The sequence below is a fragment of the Balaenoptera borealis genome (genome assembly GCF_965194805.1).
Source record: "Balaenoptera borealis genome assembly, chromosome: X".
Lineage (NCBI taxonomy): Eukaryota > Metazoa > Chordata > Mammalia > Artiodactyla > Balaenopteridae > Balaenoptera > Balaenoptera borealis.
This window is the reverse complement of record NC_138881.1, coordinates 16,067,638-16,081,607: the sequence shown is the minus strand read 5'-3', so window position 1 is coordinate 16,081,607 and position 13,970 is coordinate 16,067,638. Positions and strand designations below refer to the sequence as shown.

General features: G+C 43.2%; 1 protein-coding gene across 8 annotated transcripts in view; it reads left to right on the top strand.

Annotated features, from left to right (window-relative positions):
• PHKA2 (phosphorylase kinase regulatory subunit alpha 2) overlaps nucleotides 1–13,970 on the top strand; it is an 85,133-nt gene that overhangs the window by 32,958 nt on the left and 38,205 nt on the right. For 7 of the 8 annotated variants that reach the window (XR_014239254.1, XM_082375486.1, XM_082375488.1 and 4 more), the window contains 7 exons: nucleotides 2,902–2,949; nucleotides 3,881–4,049; nucleotides 6,499–6,581; nucleotides 8,897–8,977; nucleotides 10,101–10,199; nucleotides 11,977–12,123; nucleotides 13,556–13,609. Coding sequence is in view for 7 of the 8 variants with exons in the window: in XM_082375486.1 (XP_082231612.1) it covers nucleotides 2,902–2,949; nucleotides 3,881–4,049; nucleotides 6,499–6,581; nucleotides 8,897–8,977; nucleotides 10,101–10,199; nucleotides 11,977–12,123; nucleotides 13,556–13,609 (681 nt within the window). In the remaining variant the exon portion in view is untranslated. Of the gene's footprint in view, nucleotides 1–2,901; nucleotides 2,950–3,880; nucleotides 4,050–6,498; nucleotides 6,582–6,862; nucleotides 6,979–8,896; nucleotides 8,978–10,100; nucleotides 10,200–11,976; nucleotides 12,124–13,555; nucleotides 13,610–13,970 lie in introns of those variants that run through there. The other variant, XM_082375490.1, reaches the window with a different exon arrangement.

Below are 13,970 nucleotides of genomic sequence, written 5' to 3'. Positions count from 1 at the left end.
ATAGTTTTTAAAGAGTCAGCACACCAGAACTACACATTCCAAAGTGTATACTCTTTGGAGTAATCATGTTGAAAGGATATTTATCCAAACATTATTGCCACTGCTTAAAACATGTTTGGAATTTCCTTTAAAAATGCCTCTCAGTTTGAGTCATTCCAAAGCAGTCTTTTTAATTTATAGTCACCCTTTAATTTTGAACCACATTGGTGTTGTCCAGTTTTTGTGCCTGTGTTACCATACAGCACAATGAAGACCTTTTATTGTTTTCCAAAATCGGAAACCATCATACCCACCAAAGGTGAAGACTTGCCATCACTAAGTATGTAAGAAAATAATCTGCGCCTGAGCACAGGAAGTATTTTCAGAGTGTTTTGAGTAATAGCATTGAAGTAAGGAGCATTGATGTATAAAAGTATAGATCTCTTGGCATGAGAGCCTTTGGGATTTGTCTTCGATTCATCATTTCTCATTGGCTGGCACAGCCAGTGGATTGTCAGGTCCAGAGAGAGTTCTTACGGCCCAATTGGTGATTGTTTATAGCAACCAAAGTGGGCATGAGTGGTGGGCAGCCTTGACAGCAGTAGGGAAGCTAAGAGAGGAAGCCTGTCTGTGCGAGCAAGGAAAGGACAGTTTGGATTTGACTAGACATGCTGAGTATGAGGTAATGAAATCACCCAGTCTTGGAGGTAAGGCAAGAATGGGTAGTATTTAAGATGCATATAGGGACTTCCCTGGTGGCGCAGTGGTTGAGAATCTGCCTGCCAATGCAGGGGACACAGATTCGAGCCCTGGTCTGGGAAGATCCCACATGCCGCAGAGCAACTAAGCCCGTGCGCCACAACTACTGAGCCTGTGCTCTAGGGCCCGCGTGCCACAACTACTGCAGTCCACGTGCCACAACTACTGCAGCCCACATGCCTAGAGCCTGTGCTCCGCAACAAGAGAAGCCACCGCGATGAGAAGCCCGCACATCATGACAATGAGTAGCCCCTGCTCGCCACAACTAGAGAAAGCCTGCGCGCAGCAACGAAGACCCAACACAGCCAATAAATAAATAAATAAGTAAATTAATTAATTAATTTTTAAAAAGAAGAAAATAAAATGCATACAGCAAGCACTGAATGCTCCTCTAAGAACTTGGGTGGCTATTACATAAGTGAATCATTCATTTAACAGTATAATAATTTCATATTCATGTCCTCCAAACTTTCTATCCTCCTCTGACACAAAATCCGAGTAAACCCATGCCTGTCTATTCACACTCACATGCATGTGTGCGCGCGCACACACACACACACACACACACCACTACCTCTCCTCTGTAAGCAATTTCTGATCTGGGTTAGAGTAGACTAGATTTGCCGATCTGTGACTGACGATAGAGAGGCACAAATAGGCCACGTTGTTTGATTTGTTGAGTGTGGTTAATAACTAAAGGAGACATCTCCCTTGATTATGGAAAATAACATGGGATCTTCCAATTATCCTCAACAGGGACACTATTGCATTTGGGGCTTAGGCAGTACAGTTGTTATTGTGTGAGACTGTCCCATGAGTTGCAGGACATGTAGTGTCCTTAGTCCTTACTCATTAAATGGCTGTAGCTCCCACCCCCATCATGGTGACAATAAAAATGCCTCCACCCCACATTTCCAGATGCTCCCCCACCCCCAGGGATGGTAATGTCACCACCAGTTGGGAACCACTGTGCTTGTTCACAATGGAAAATAACTTTTCTTTATTTGAGGGGAAGTCGATTGGCAAATGTTTATGTTGCACACCATAGGAAGTGTTAATTATAACAGTGTTAATTATACCTTTTAATTATGAGGTAATATTTTCTGCATCAAAAGAGTTTGTGACATAAAGTGAGATTATACCCTAGACTCCTAGGATTTTAGAGATGGAAGAATCTGAAGGGTGATCCATTTCAGACTTTGGCAATTAACTTTCGTGGCCCTTCACTATGTCTTCCCCTGCAAACCATGTGCATTCTATAGGAGAGGAGACGCTGATGGCCCTGGGTGGGAACTTCTTTCAGCCAGGCTACTTTGACCTAAAAATATCCCATTCTCCAGCCACTTGTGAAGTAGTTATATAGAGTTTTTAATAGGACATATTAAGACCAGTCTTTCAGTGCGCCTGAATTGTGGAGGAAGTGGGAGGCAACACAGTGTATTGACTAGGAGCTCAAACTCTGGAGTCGGAGGGCCTGGGCTCTGTCCTTGCTGCACCTCCTGCCAGCTGAGAGGCTTTAGCAATGTTGCTTCATCAGCCTCAGGTTCCTCATCTATAAAGTGGGGAAATATTAACACCCACCTCATAAGGGTGTTGCAAGAATTAGTGGGAATCCTGGTAAAGTGTTTTGTACAATACCAGGACAGAACATCTGATTATCATAGTGATATTGATATTATTTATAATAATAATACATATTATTAAGAAACGTTGGCAGCTACTTGCATTTTGTAAGAACTTTACTCAGTAGTCCAGTAATGGTGTCACAAATGGCTATTTTGGCAAAGCATCATTATTTTGGGGCAGGCATGGTGGACTTATTTCATCCTTAGTATAACAAAAATAAATTACTAAGAATTGTGATATAAAGCTCCAGGGTACTAGGCTTATAAAAATTATCTTGCTAAAATAGCAGGAGTCACTGGATTTCAGTGCCAGGAGGTGCCATCTGGTCCAGCTCCTTTATTTGAGATAAGTCACTTCGTCAAGAATTTCTTTGTGATGGAGTGGAGAGGTAGAAATAATGTAAACAATCAGAATGCATGTCTACGCCTTCTCGGGGAAGGCTCCAGGCAGCACTGGCTTACCAGCCACGTGGTGAGGAGGTTGTTTTCATGGAGCAGGGAAGCTGGCCTTATTACTTATTCCATTTTATGTCCATAGAACGTGGTGAAACTGATGCGGGGTCTTCTCCAGTGCATGATGAGACAGGTAGGCGGAAAACGACAGATGTATTTTTGGGTCATCTGAGTGGGCACTTCATATTCATGGTGACAGCTAACACTCTTAAAGTGTTTTGAACTTTTCTTCTCAAGATGAAGAGAAATTGAAAATATTTTGCTTACTTTCTCCTTTTAAAATTATCTTCAGTAATTTTATTATGCTATTGAACCAGAGTCAAAGAATACTTTCTCAGAATCTCTTTTCAAGAGTTAACTTGTGTAAAAGGAGAACGTGCCCTTTTTTTTTTTTAAACAGGGAAGAAAACGTTGTTTTTAAAAGCCACTCCTAGAAAGCCATGTACTATTGTTTATTCTGTTGAGTTTATAAAAGGGTTTCTTTTGAGTTGAAATGCTTGAGTTTTTAAAACTTGACATTAATATTATTGGTATTTTCAGTGAGGGGTAAATAAAACAATTTGTTGAGCATGTACTGTATACAGAACATCATACTAGGATCTACACAGATCCCAAGATAAATATGATACAGTCCCGACCCTTAATTGGCACGTGCCTCATTAGTCTTCAAAGACGACATTGCTCTTTCCCTTTCAACATAAGGAAACAAGATTGGAAATTTAAAGAGGAAGAGGAGGGTCCTCTCCCTCCCCTCTTCCCTCCCTCTCATTGAGTTCCTACTGTGTGTCACAGCTCATGCTGGAGATATCAGACAAGGAAACCCTGCGGCTTGACCCCTCAGCCCTGCAGAACTTGTTAAAATGGCACTGGGCTCAGACATTTCTGGTGATGGGCAGGAAGAGTCCCCCGCACAGCCTCTCTGTGTGGTGCTCACTAGTGAACATCCATCCCCTGCCTTCCATCCCCCTGGCTCCCAGAGGTAACAGATAAAAGGTCTAGATCCAAGAGATTGACCTTGGCAGCCATGAACCCCTTAGTTGTGAGCAGCCGACTTGCTTTCTCAGGTGGATAAAGTGGAGAGGTTCAAGCACACTCAGAGTACCAAGGACAGCCTGCATGCCAAGTACGACACCGCCACCTGCAGCACCGTGGTGGGCGACGACCAGTGGGGCCACCTCCAGGTTGATGCCACCTCCCTCTTCCTCCTGTTTCTGGCCCAGATGACTGCCTCCGGTGAGCCAGGGCTGATTGACCTCATTGTACTGGGAGTGACAATCCAGAAGGGGGCGGGGAGGGGCAGGCATTGATCAGTATTCAAAATAAGCTATTTCTGTAAAGAAAAAGCATGCTTCTTTTTGCGTTGCATTATGCGCGCTACTCTGTGGCTCTGTTTGACAGTCAGCCTCCTGAACCCTTGTAAGACGAGGGCCATTGCGCCAGCTCTGTCAGCATCTCACTGGTTGATCCCAAAGCTTCCTTGCTGTCTCTGTTGCCTAATTATTGGACCAACCTAGATCAGATCTACGTTCAACAGTTCAAATATCTGCAGACGGTGTCATGCTCCATTTTAGAGTTTTTTTCTTCTCCAGGAGTAGCAAGCCCTTCCACTCTTCCTCTCACTACCCTGTCACCCTCTTTAGACACACCCTCGTTTGTCCAAATTATAAACAAACAACATAATTTCTAGAAGTCAGCAGTGTGCCCAGAGTTGTCTTTCAGTCCATAGCACCCATGGTGGGCAGAAAACTTCTGGGTGGTGAGCATTGTTCTCGTTGAAGCCCAAGCTGTTGGCTTTCATGGAGGCCTGGACACCAGGCCTCCCGATCTCCAAGCTGCTGCCCCGCTCTGTGCACCAAATAGCCTCAAGTTAGGTCACTTAGCTGCTGTGTCTCAGAGTTCTTATCTCCAGTCCCCTAAATTCACGCTCCTGAGTTAGAGGCTTCCCATTTATTTCAGGCTGCAAATGTGAAACTCTAAAAATAGGAGAAGTCAGTAAATAATACTGTTATGGCTTCGTGAATAAACCAGGCACTTTAAAAAATATGTTTTGGTTATGAAAGTTAATATGAGCTCACTGTAGATATTTTGGAAAATATAACGAAATACATAGAAAAAAAATCTCACTGCCAATTTTCATTTGAATGTGTCTCCTCCAAGTTTTTTTTTCTATGCATTTTAAAAACATATTTAAGGTCATACTGTATGCATAAATATAGTCTTTTTATTACATAGCATTATAACTTAACCATTTCCCCCTTGATATTACAAGCTGTTTATAAATATAATTTTAGTGACTTTATCAGTGGATATTCCATAATTAGTTTAACTATTCCTTTATTCTTTTTTTTTTTTTGCTATTATAACTATGTTGCAATACCAACTTTGACCCCCATCTCTATTTGCTTCCTTCCCTTAGTTAGATATCATTCAAAGGCTATTCATACTTATTGCAAAATTGTTTTCAGAGCAGTTTACTAGTTAAGCTTCCCCCAGTGATGTTAAGGGTGCATATCTTACCGTAGCCATACCAGCTTCAAGAATTCATACTTTAAAAATACATGTTGGGGGCTTCCCTGGTGGCGCAGTGGTTAAGAATCCGCCTGCCAATGCAGGGAACACGGGTTCGAGCCCTGGTCCAGGAAGATCCCACATGCCACGGAGCAACTAAGCCCGTGCGCCACAACTACTGAGCCTGTGCTCTAGAGCCCGCGAGCCACAGCAACTGAGCCCACGCGCCTAGAGCCCGTGCTCCGCAGCAAGAGAAGCCACCGCAATGAGAAGCCTGCGCACCACAACAAAGGGTAGCCCCCGCTCACTGCAACTAGAGAAAGCCTGCGCACAACAACAAAGACCCAGCTGAGCCAAAAATAAATAAATAAATAAATAAATAAATTAATTAATTAAAAAAAATAAAAGTACATGTTGGAACTCTGCTCAATATTCTGTAATAACCTAAATGGGAAAAGAATTGGAAAAAGAATAGATACGTGTATATGTATAACTGAATCACTTTGCTATACACCTGAAACTAACACAACATTGTTAATCAACTATACTCCAATATAAAATAAAAATTTAAAAATCCAACAGGAAAACCAAAAAAAAAAAACATGTATTTGTCATAACCAGCTATACATTCAAGGACCCAAGCAAAAAACCAGCTCTCCTGGTCACTGCCTGCTTTTTAGCACGTTGATGTAGCCGCCTGGGCAGATCCTGGGAGCTGGCCTTTCCATGAGGTGAAAAGCCATCTCCTGTAGTTGAGGGCTCTACTTTCCCCATCTGCCATTGGGGAAAAGTACCCGCCCTTTGGCTCACTCAAAGATAAGCCAGTGGTTGCTCTGGGCTAAAATGCTTGCTTTGTGGAATCTTCTCTGCACAAATCCAACACATACCCGAAAGCCCCACATCTTCTCTTTCAATCCTTTCTACTTCTAGGCACACACATAAAAGTGGAGCCATTCTTTCCTTCCTCCCTTCCCTCCCCGCATCCTTCCTTCCTTCCGAGATTAGACATTAACTGTTACAGTTTACTTCATACTTAATTTTTGATGCCCTAGTAAGAAAAATGAAAATGAGGGTAAAAGGATTTATTTCCTAGTGGAATATTTGTAATTTGTAATTGGCAGCTCTCTCTTCACAACATAATTCCGTAACTCCATTGTTTGTTTTTCTTTACTAGGCTTACGTATTATTTTCACTCTTGACGAGGTGGCCTTCGTACAGAATCTTGTTTTTTACATAGAAGCTGCATATAAAGTCGCTGTAAGTGTCAAACCCAGTGTTTTTTTTCAGGTGTCCCAGTGTCAAAAAGAATAAAAATCATACAGCTCTTTGAGGGCCAGGCTGTTTGGGGCTGACCAGAAGGTTAGCAAGATTAGAGCTATAAGATTACGTCACCTCTGCACACAAAGTGCTCATTTCTGTCCAGGAGCTCAGTTGGGGAGCTTTTGTTTTTGGAATGTGCCACATGCTCTGTTTGAATCCATCACGCTTATTTTAAATAAGACTCTAAAATGTCCTGTGGCACGTCCACAGGCCAGCCTGAATCAGGATGGAGGGCAACACCATCGGCACCTGGGCAGGAGCTACGGTGCCGTGGGGATCACCCCAGGCAGCCCACAGGTAGAGAAGCTGGAGCCAGATGTGTGCCCTGGGCCAGGTGTGTGCGGGTGCAAATATGTAGAAACTCAGTTCCTCCAGGCTTTTGTCTGCTACAGAGAGTGGAGCCTGACACACTTCTAGAGAACAGCTAAACTGTAAAGCTGACCATAAGAGCAGTAAGGAAAGGGTAGAGTTTGTTTTTTTGTTTTTTTGGTTTTTTTTTTTTTAAAAAGCCATTAAAGCAAGGATCAGCAAACTTTTTCTGTAAAGGGCCAGAGAGTAAATTTTTTCAGCTCTGCAGTCTCTGTTGCTGCTACTCAACTCTGCCATTGTACCACAAAAGCAGCCATAGGCAACTCGTGAACTCGTGAACGTGGCTGTGTCCCAAATAGACTTTATTTACAAAAAACAGGCGGCAAACTCTTTTGGTCCAAGGGCCGTAGTTTGCTGACCCCAGGTCTAAAGCGGCGATTCTCAGCCAGGGGCAGTCTTCCCCTCCCAGGGGACATTTGGCAATGTCTGGAGACATTTTTGGCTGTCACTCTGGGGAGAGTGCTACTGACATCCAGTGGGTGGAGGCCAGGGATTCTGCTGAACATACTACAGTGCACAGGACAGCTCCACACACACAGAATGATCAAGCTCCAAATGTCAGTGGTGCCGAGGTTGACAAACCCTGGTCTAAAGAAACTTGGGAAGTCTTTGTGGAAAGGGCAGGACTTCAGCTGGACCTCGGTGGATGAGTAGGGTTTAGATTGGCAGAAGGGAGGGGGAAAAGGGTGTGGGAGTAGCAGGAACAATAACAGAGGCAGGAACAGGCTGTGAGCATGGGAACAGCTTGGGGACAAGGGGTGCAGAGTGAAGGAGTATTCTTAGGGTGAAAGCTGAGTACTTAAGAATAGCAGAAAGTAAAGTCAGCTTGTGGACGTGCAGGAGGTGGGGCTGGATAATAGAGGTATGGCCATACAGAGAGAGAGATTTGAACGTGATCCACTAGGGAATAAACAGGTCATCATTTTAGACTCATGCTGGGGAGTGAGCTGATCAAAGCAGTTTTTAAGGATAAGTCAGTCACTTGGCTCCAAGGTTGGAGTGAGGACGGGTTGGAGCGGAAAGGCCCAGCTGTGAGGAGTACTAAAGGAAGGGGTCCTGGGGCTCGGCAACAAGGCCTGCTTGGCAGGGAAGAGTCTGAAGTCACTCTCGTGTGTCTAAGTCTAAAATTTCTCATTTTGAAAATGTTCATCTTTCTCTATAATAATAAATGCCAAAATTTTGGCATTGGTCCTGTTCTTCTTGGGTTGCAATCTTTCAGTAGTGCATATAGCATTATTTCAAAACGGTATCCAGTGCTTGGGTTTCTTCAGTGAAAATATAAACTATAAAAGTTAGGTATGCATGTGTCAAGTCCTCTATGTGGACGGGCTGTTCTAAGCCAGTTCCTATTAATTTGTTTCAAAATACCAGGAAAGTTCAGTATTCTGAGCCTCAGTTTTGACTTTGGCTCCTGTTAGTTGCTGAGCATTTTTTTCCCAAGAGGTAATGTTAAAAATAGGTATTAAATTATTTTAAATAGTTTGGTTGGCTTCACCTAGTTACAACCCATTTGTTAAAGTTTCTTTATTCCATCTTACAATTTAATACAAGTTCAAACGTATTAGATAAGTAAAGGGCAGCCTTTTAACATAAAATGTTCTGGTCTCTAAAAGTCAAGAGTTTCTTACAAATTACTAACTTTAGAAGTAAGAAAATTGAGAGTGTCTTTGTATGCATTTTTGTTCCACTTGAGTATTTACTTCCAAAACTCTACCCAGAGGTCAAATGAACTGAAATCGAGAACACAGCTCGAATATGTAAAGCCATGAATTTAGTAGCCTTCGAGAAGAGATATTCATGTTTCTTTATGCCTGCAGCGACATGAACGAATCATTTTTCCATAGCACTTTTCATATACCTCTTTTTCCCTTTTTCTCCCACAGGATTATGGAATGTGGGAACGTGGAGATAAGACCAATCAGGGCATTCCAGAACTGAATGCAAGCTCTGTAGGAATGGCCAAGGTGACAGTCTCGTCCTGTTTGTTCTTCCTTCTGTGCATCTTTAACTGCTTTGGTTTGGTTCTCATCATTAGGGGTTTGGATTTGATCTGATTAGCATATTTTTCAAAAGTCAGCAGCAAGTATGGAATTCAAGTGGCACATGTACCCCAGCCAACTGAAATTATAGGTAAAAAAAATGTAGGTTTCTTACACCGAAATCTGCGTGTACCTGAAAATAAGTGCATTCCCTCCTTACTATCCATTGTTATCACCCACGCATCTAAGCTCTTGCTGTTGTCGAAGAAGCTGGATGTATGATGTCTAGTCTTCTTTTCTGGGTCATAAAGGGGAATGAAGAATATGACCACTTTGTAGGACAAGACTCACAAGTTTTAAAGTCTACAGGGTCAGGTGAGGCGAGTAATATAAACAAGTGAAGCCGGCCAGATAGAAAAATATCAGGGGGTATTGAGGATGCTGCAAACTCTCTCTATAGGTATTCTAATTCAAAATCATTTTAAAAACTTCCTCCGGCCAAACAAAATGTGCCTGTAGGGCAGATTCAGCCTGCTGGCCACCAGTTGACATGTCTTGCCCTAGACATTTAGCACGCCTCCTCCCTCCCCTCTTCCTCAAGACTGAAGCATAATTTTAGACAGAGTAAAGACTCCAGAACTAGAATTTTTAAAGCAACAATAAATTTGCTCTGTTAAGGTCAACTGACAGAAAACATACTTAATACTAAAAAAAGTTAACATTCTTAAGTGCCAAATATGCTAATGTTAGAAGTCAACCGCTAAAATAGGTGAAAGAAAAGCCGCCCATGAATTTAGCCCTCCACCCCTTACACACCAATGCTGTGTTGTTAATGTTTCATTTTTGGGTAGAATAGTAATTTCATTTTGGGAAATGGTTTTCCATTTTCTCTTTCTTGTTCCTGCAGTGAGCAGCAAAACACAGGAAAGCTCTTATCCACTGAAAATAAGGAGAGAACACGAGTATAAGACACTTTAGTGGATTTTAAAGATTTGTTTTATCACCTTTGGGAAAACATATATGCTAGATTGCTTAATGAAAAAGGGGTGCCAGATATGGGAGTGTATGTGTACTAGAAAGAAAAAGTAATTCATACCTGTGCTTGTAGGCAGCCCTAGAGGCAATTGACGAACTGGACCTTTTTGGAGCCCATGGAGGTCGCAAGTCCGTGATCCACGTTCTGCCTGATGAGGTCGAACACTGCCAGGTAATGGCTCAAGGCTCTCACGTTCCAGAGAGTAGGGAAGGAGACTCATGAAGTGGAAGACTTGGGCTCCAGTTCAGATCCTCACCTTCCTAGCTTGATGGTACTTGGCTTCTTTGAGTTTCAGTTCCCTCATCCATAAAATGGGTATACTGGGACCTTCTCCTCCTGCTGCACAAGGTGGTCATAAGGATCAGAGTAAATCAACTTAGTTTGTCAGAGTACTTTGTAAACCAGAAAGGACTGTGCAAACATAAGACACAGTGATGATGTTGTATATGGAGTCAATAATCAAGGCAACCTTGTTCCGTTGGAGGCAAAATCGGTTTTATGTTTTTTGAGCATGTAGGTGGTTTTCTCTCAGGTTTATTTCTGAGGTCCCCAAATTGGATGACTAGCAGGCAGTAGTTCACTTGGGGAGGGAGTGGGAATGGGCAGAATGGATGGTGGAGGAGAGATGATATGGGAGAAATGGCAAGTTAGTAAAATCTCCCTGAAATACCAGTCAGAGAAAGGTGTGATTTGATGCAGATTAGGGGACTCCATTTAGCAGACAGTAGGTCACCAGTTGCTGACACATCAGCAAACTCTTATTTAGTGAGGGCTTACTGCATGCCAGGTACTGTGCTAGAGCTGTGGGAGTGAGATACATAAAAACCTGTAAGCAGAGCACTTCCGGTGGGAGTGTGTGTTTCAGGCAGAGAGCCGAGGGAGAGTGACTAATTAAAGAACTGGGCTTGGGGGTCAGTTGGCTATAGAAAATGAAGCTTTGTTCTGAAGCTGAAGGGCTCCCCCCCATATTTGACTCCTTCTAGCTCTTTCCATTTCCCTCCATTATATAGTCCTTAATGGGGAGTCTGCTATTTCTTTGAGTGTGGTTTAATAAAGTCAAGCTGGTATGCATCTTAATAGATGTGTAGTCCCTAGTGGAGATTGCATGAGCTCTGTAGCCAGCTGGACCTGGGTTAGAATCCTAGCTCTGTTGCAGACTGGCTGCATGCCCTTAGGCATGAGTCTCTGTGTCTCAGAGTCTTCACGTGTGAATTGGACATAGTTCTTGAATTCCTTCTTCATACAGAAGATTTAATAAGCTTATGTTTGCAGGGGTCTAGTCCCATGTCTGTACATGTTAGATCTCAGTGTTAGCTCCCTTCCCTTCCCAAACTTTTCTTTATAATTTCACCTTCCTTTAGTTTACAGTACCTAATCCAACCACCTTATAATTGAGGCCATATTATAGTGCCACTAGGTAACCCATTCTTTCTAGGACTAAACTAATTCTGTTTTGACTAAACCATTTTGCCTGTTCGTGTGGTCTTCTGAATTTGACTCCTTTAAGTCACCCAATCCAACTGGTCACATTCCACAGAAGCCAGACATTTCTCCAGGCTGGTCCCATATGTGTGTTCTTCTCTGTCTCTTGTCTTCACAGCCAGGACACGCTAGCCTACTGACAAGGTAGTCCTTAGTCCCTTCCCTGCATGTCCTAAAGGCCCAGCGAAGTCAACAAAAGGCACGAAAGGAAGGGAGACAAACAGTTCTCAGCACGGGCTCCAGGCATACTACTGCTCTCCCCAGCCCCCTTTTCTCCTGCAAGGAGCAGGAAGCATTGGCTGGGTAGTGAGGTCGCCCAGCAGGGGCCATGTTGGTAGGAAAAAGCTCTACTAAAAATTGGCAAACTCATTCAAATGTTCCATTGGGGTAAAGTCGTTGTTTCTAGATACTGTATGTAACTATTAGTGCTTCCGAGGTTAAAGCCACCTGTTTGTTTTTCGTTCAGTCTATTCTGTTCTCCATGCTGCCAAGAGCATCGACATCTAAAGAGATTGATGCTGGGCTTCTTTCCATTATTTCTTTCCCGGCCTTTGCAGTGGAAGATGTGAACCTTGTGAATGTGACCAAAAATGAAATTATTTCCAAGCTCCAGGTAAGCATTGGTCACACTGGTGCCCTTCTGCCCTGTGCTAAGTGCCCCTTTCAGACAGTGACGTGGAGCAGCTCACCCAGGCCTTGGTTCTCCATGAGGTCAATTGCTCAGTATCTAAGTCGACTCACGATTGAGGTATCCAAAGCTGAGTCTGGATAAGTCTTGGAGTGATCAATGCCTTGGTTCTCTTTCTAAGTAGCAGAGCTTCAGTTCAAGCTGGCACCTTTAAACCCCAATTCGTATCACTCCTGTACTTCTAAGGCAGAGCTTCTTAACCCTTTAGAGATCCCAGACAGACTCTTTTAAGAATCTCTTGAAAGGTAAAGTCCCCGCCAGAAAAAAATGTACATGTCCCAATATCCTCAAACTTTACACACAATTTCTGGGGACTTGGAGATCCCAAAGTTAAATTGAGGTTAAGAAAAATCCCTGCTCCGAGGTGAAATGCAGGAACTATGACACATTACACCAAACTGAGAAGGTTATTCAGTACTCCAGCCAACTGAAGTTATCAGTAAAATGATTGAATAATGTAAGTTTCCTAAACTGAAATCTGCATGTTGATGATCCTGCTTAGATTCGGTGAAAAATGCTTTTAGCCTTTGGAAACAAAGGGGTAAAGGGTCTCCAACCATATCCCCAATAGAAGGCACTGTCTCAGTTAGGGGCCAGTGGAGAAAACAGAACCTCTTTAGTTTGTGGAAGTAGGCAGGGAATTAATGTAGGGAATGAAGTGTTTCAAGGGGAGCAGTTCAAGACCGGACCTCCACGGCCGGTGCTAGAGCGGCCCCACGCACTTAAGAAACCGGGCAGTGGACGCCCAAAACTGCGATCCAGGGATTAGGGAGGCAGATTCAGGGAGCACTGCCACTGTCCTTCTTTCTTGACCCCCGAGAAGCTGGAGTGGAACACTGGAGCCTGCAGCAGGAAAACCAGCAGCGATGGCCCTAAGCCACAGGAAGCCCCACCACCTCCCTCACCTACTTCTCGCCGGGTGCAGGCTTCTTTGCATCCAGAGCCTAACGCGAGGAGTCTGGAATGTCCTGTGGCTTTCCAGTCTTTCCAGTAGAAGCAGTCCAATCAATCCACGTATCTGCCTTGGTGGCTTCTCCAAGCAGTAAGGGTCCCTTTGCATCTTTGCACGATACAGCAAATCAGAATGAAAGGATGGTCATTCAGTGAAGTATCGGTAATTAATCTCTCAGCCCTGACTGCCACTCTAATGGAAGGTTTTGGCATTCCCTTCCAAGCACTGATCAAACCTGAATTTACTTTATTACTTAAAAATAAGTTTTTGTACTGATAGCAAAGAGCATTTGGTACCCATTTTGTTACTAAAAGATTCATGAGAAAGGGGGTGAAGGGCTGACTTGAATCAAAGAGGCAAAGAAATTCTTCTGTTTCATCAAATGCATCTTTTTTATCTTCTTAGGGGCGTTATGGATGCTGTCGCTTCCTTCGAGATGGTTATAAAACCCCAAGAGAGGTTGTATTTAAAGATTGTTTCTTCTGATTCCTTAACTGCTTCATATCTAAGTTGCCACTGGGGTGTTCTCCCTCTGTTGATTATAAAACTTACATGTTGGAATATTGGAAGGAAGTCTTAATTTTGGAGTCAGCAAGCTGGAGTTAGGCAATAGAATAGTAAGATCATCTGGAGGACAGCAAGCTGGTGGTTTAAAACCAGCTTGTAGACAAGGACAAACAGTCCTGTGGCTCACACTTTTTTTAAAAGGCTACCTGTGGCCTCCTTGGGTTCCTTTGCCATAGTGACTGATAGAATGATATCAATAAAACAGATAGTCTGCCCAGCACTGTGAGAGGCAAATTGCTATTTATTTGTTATA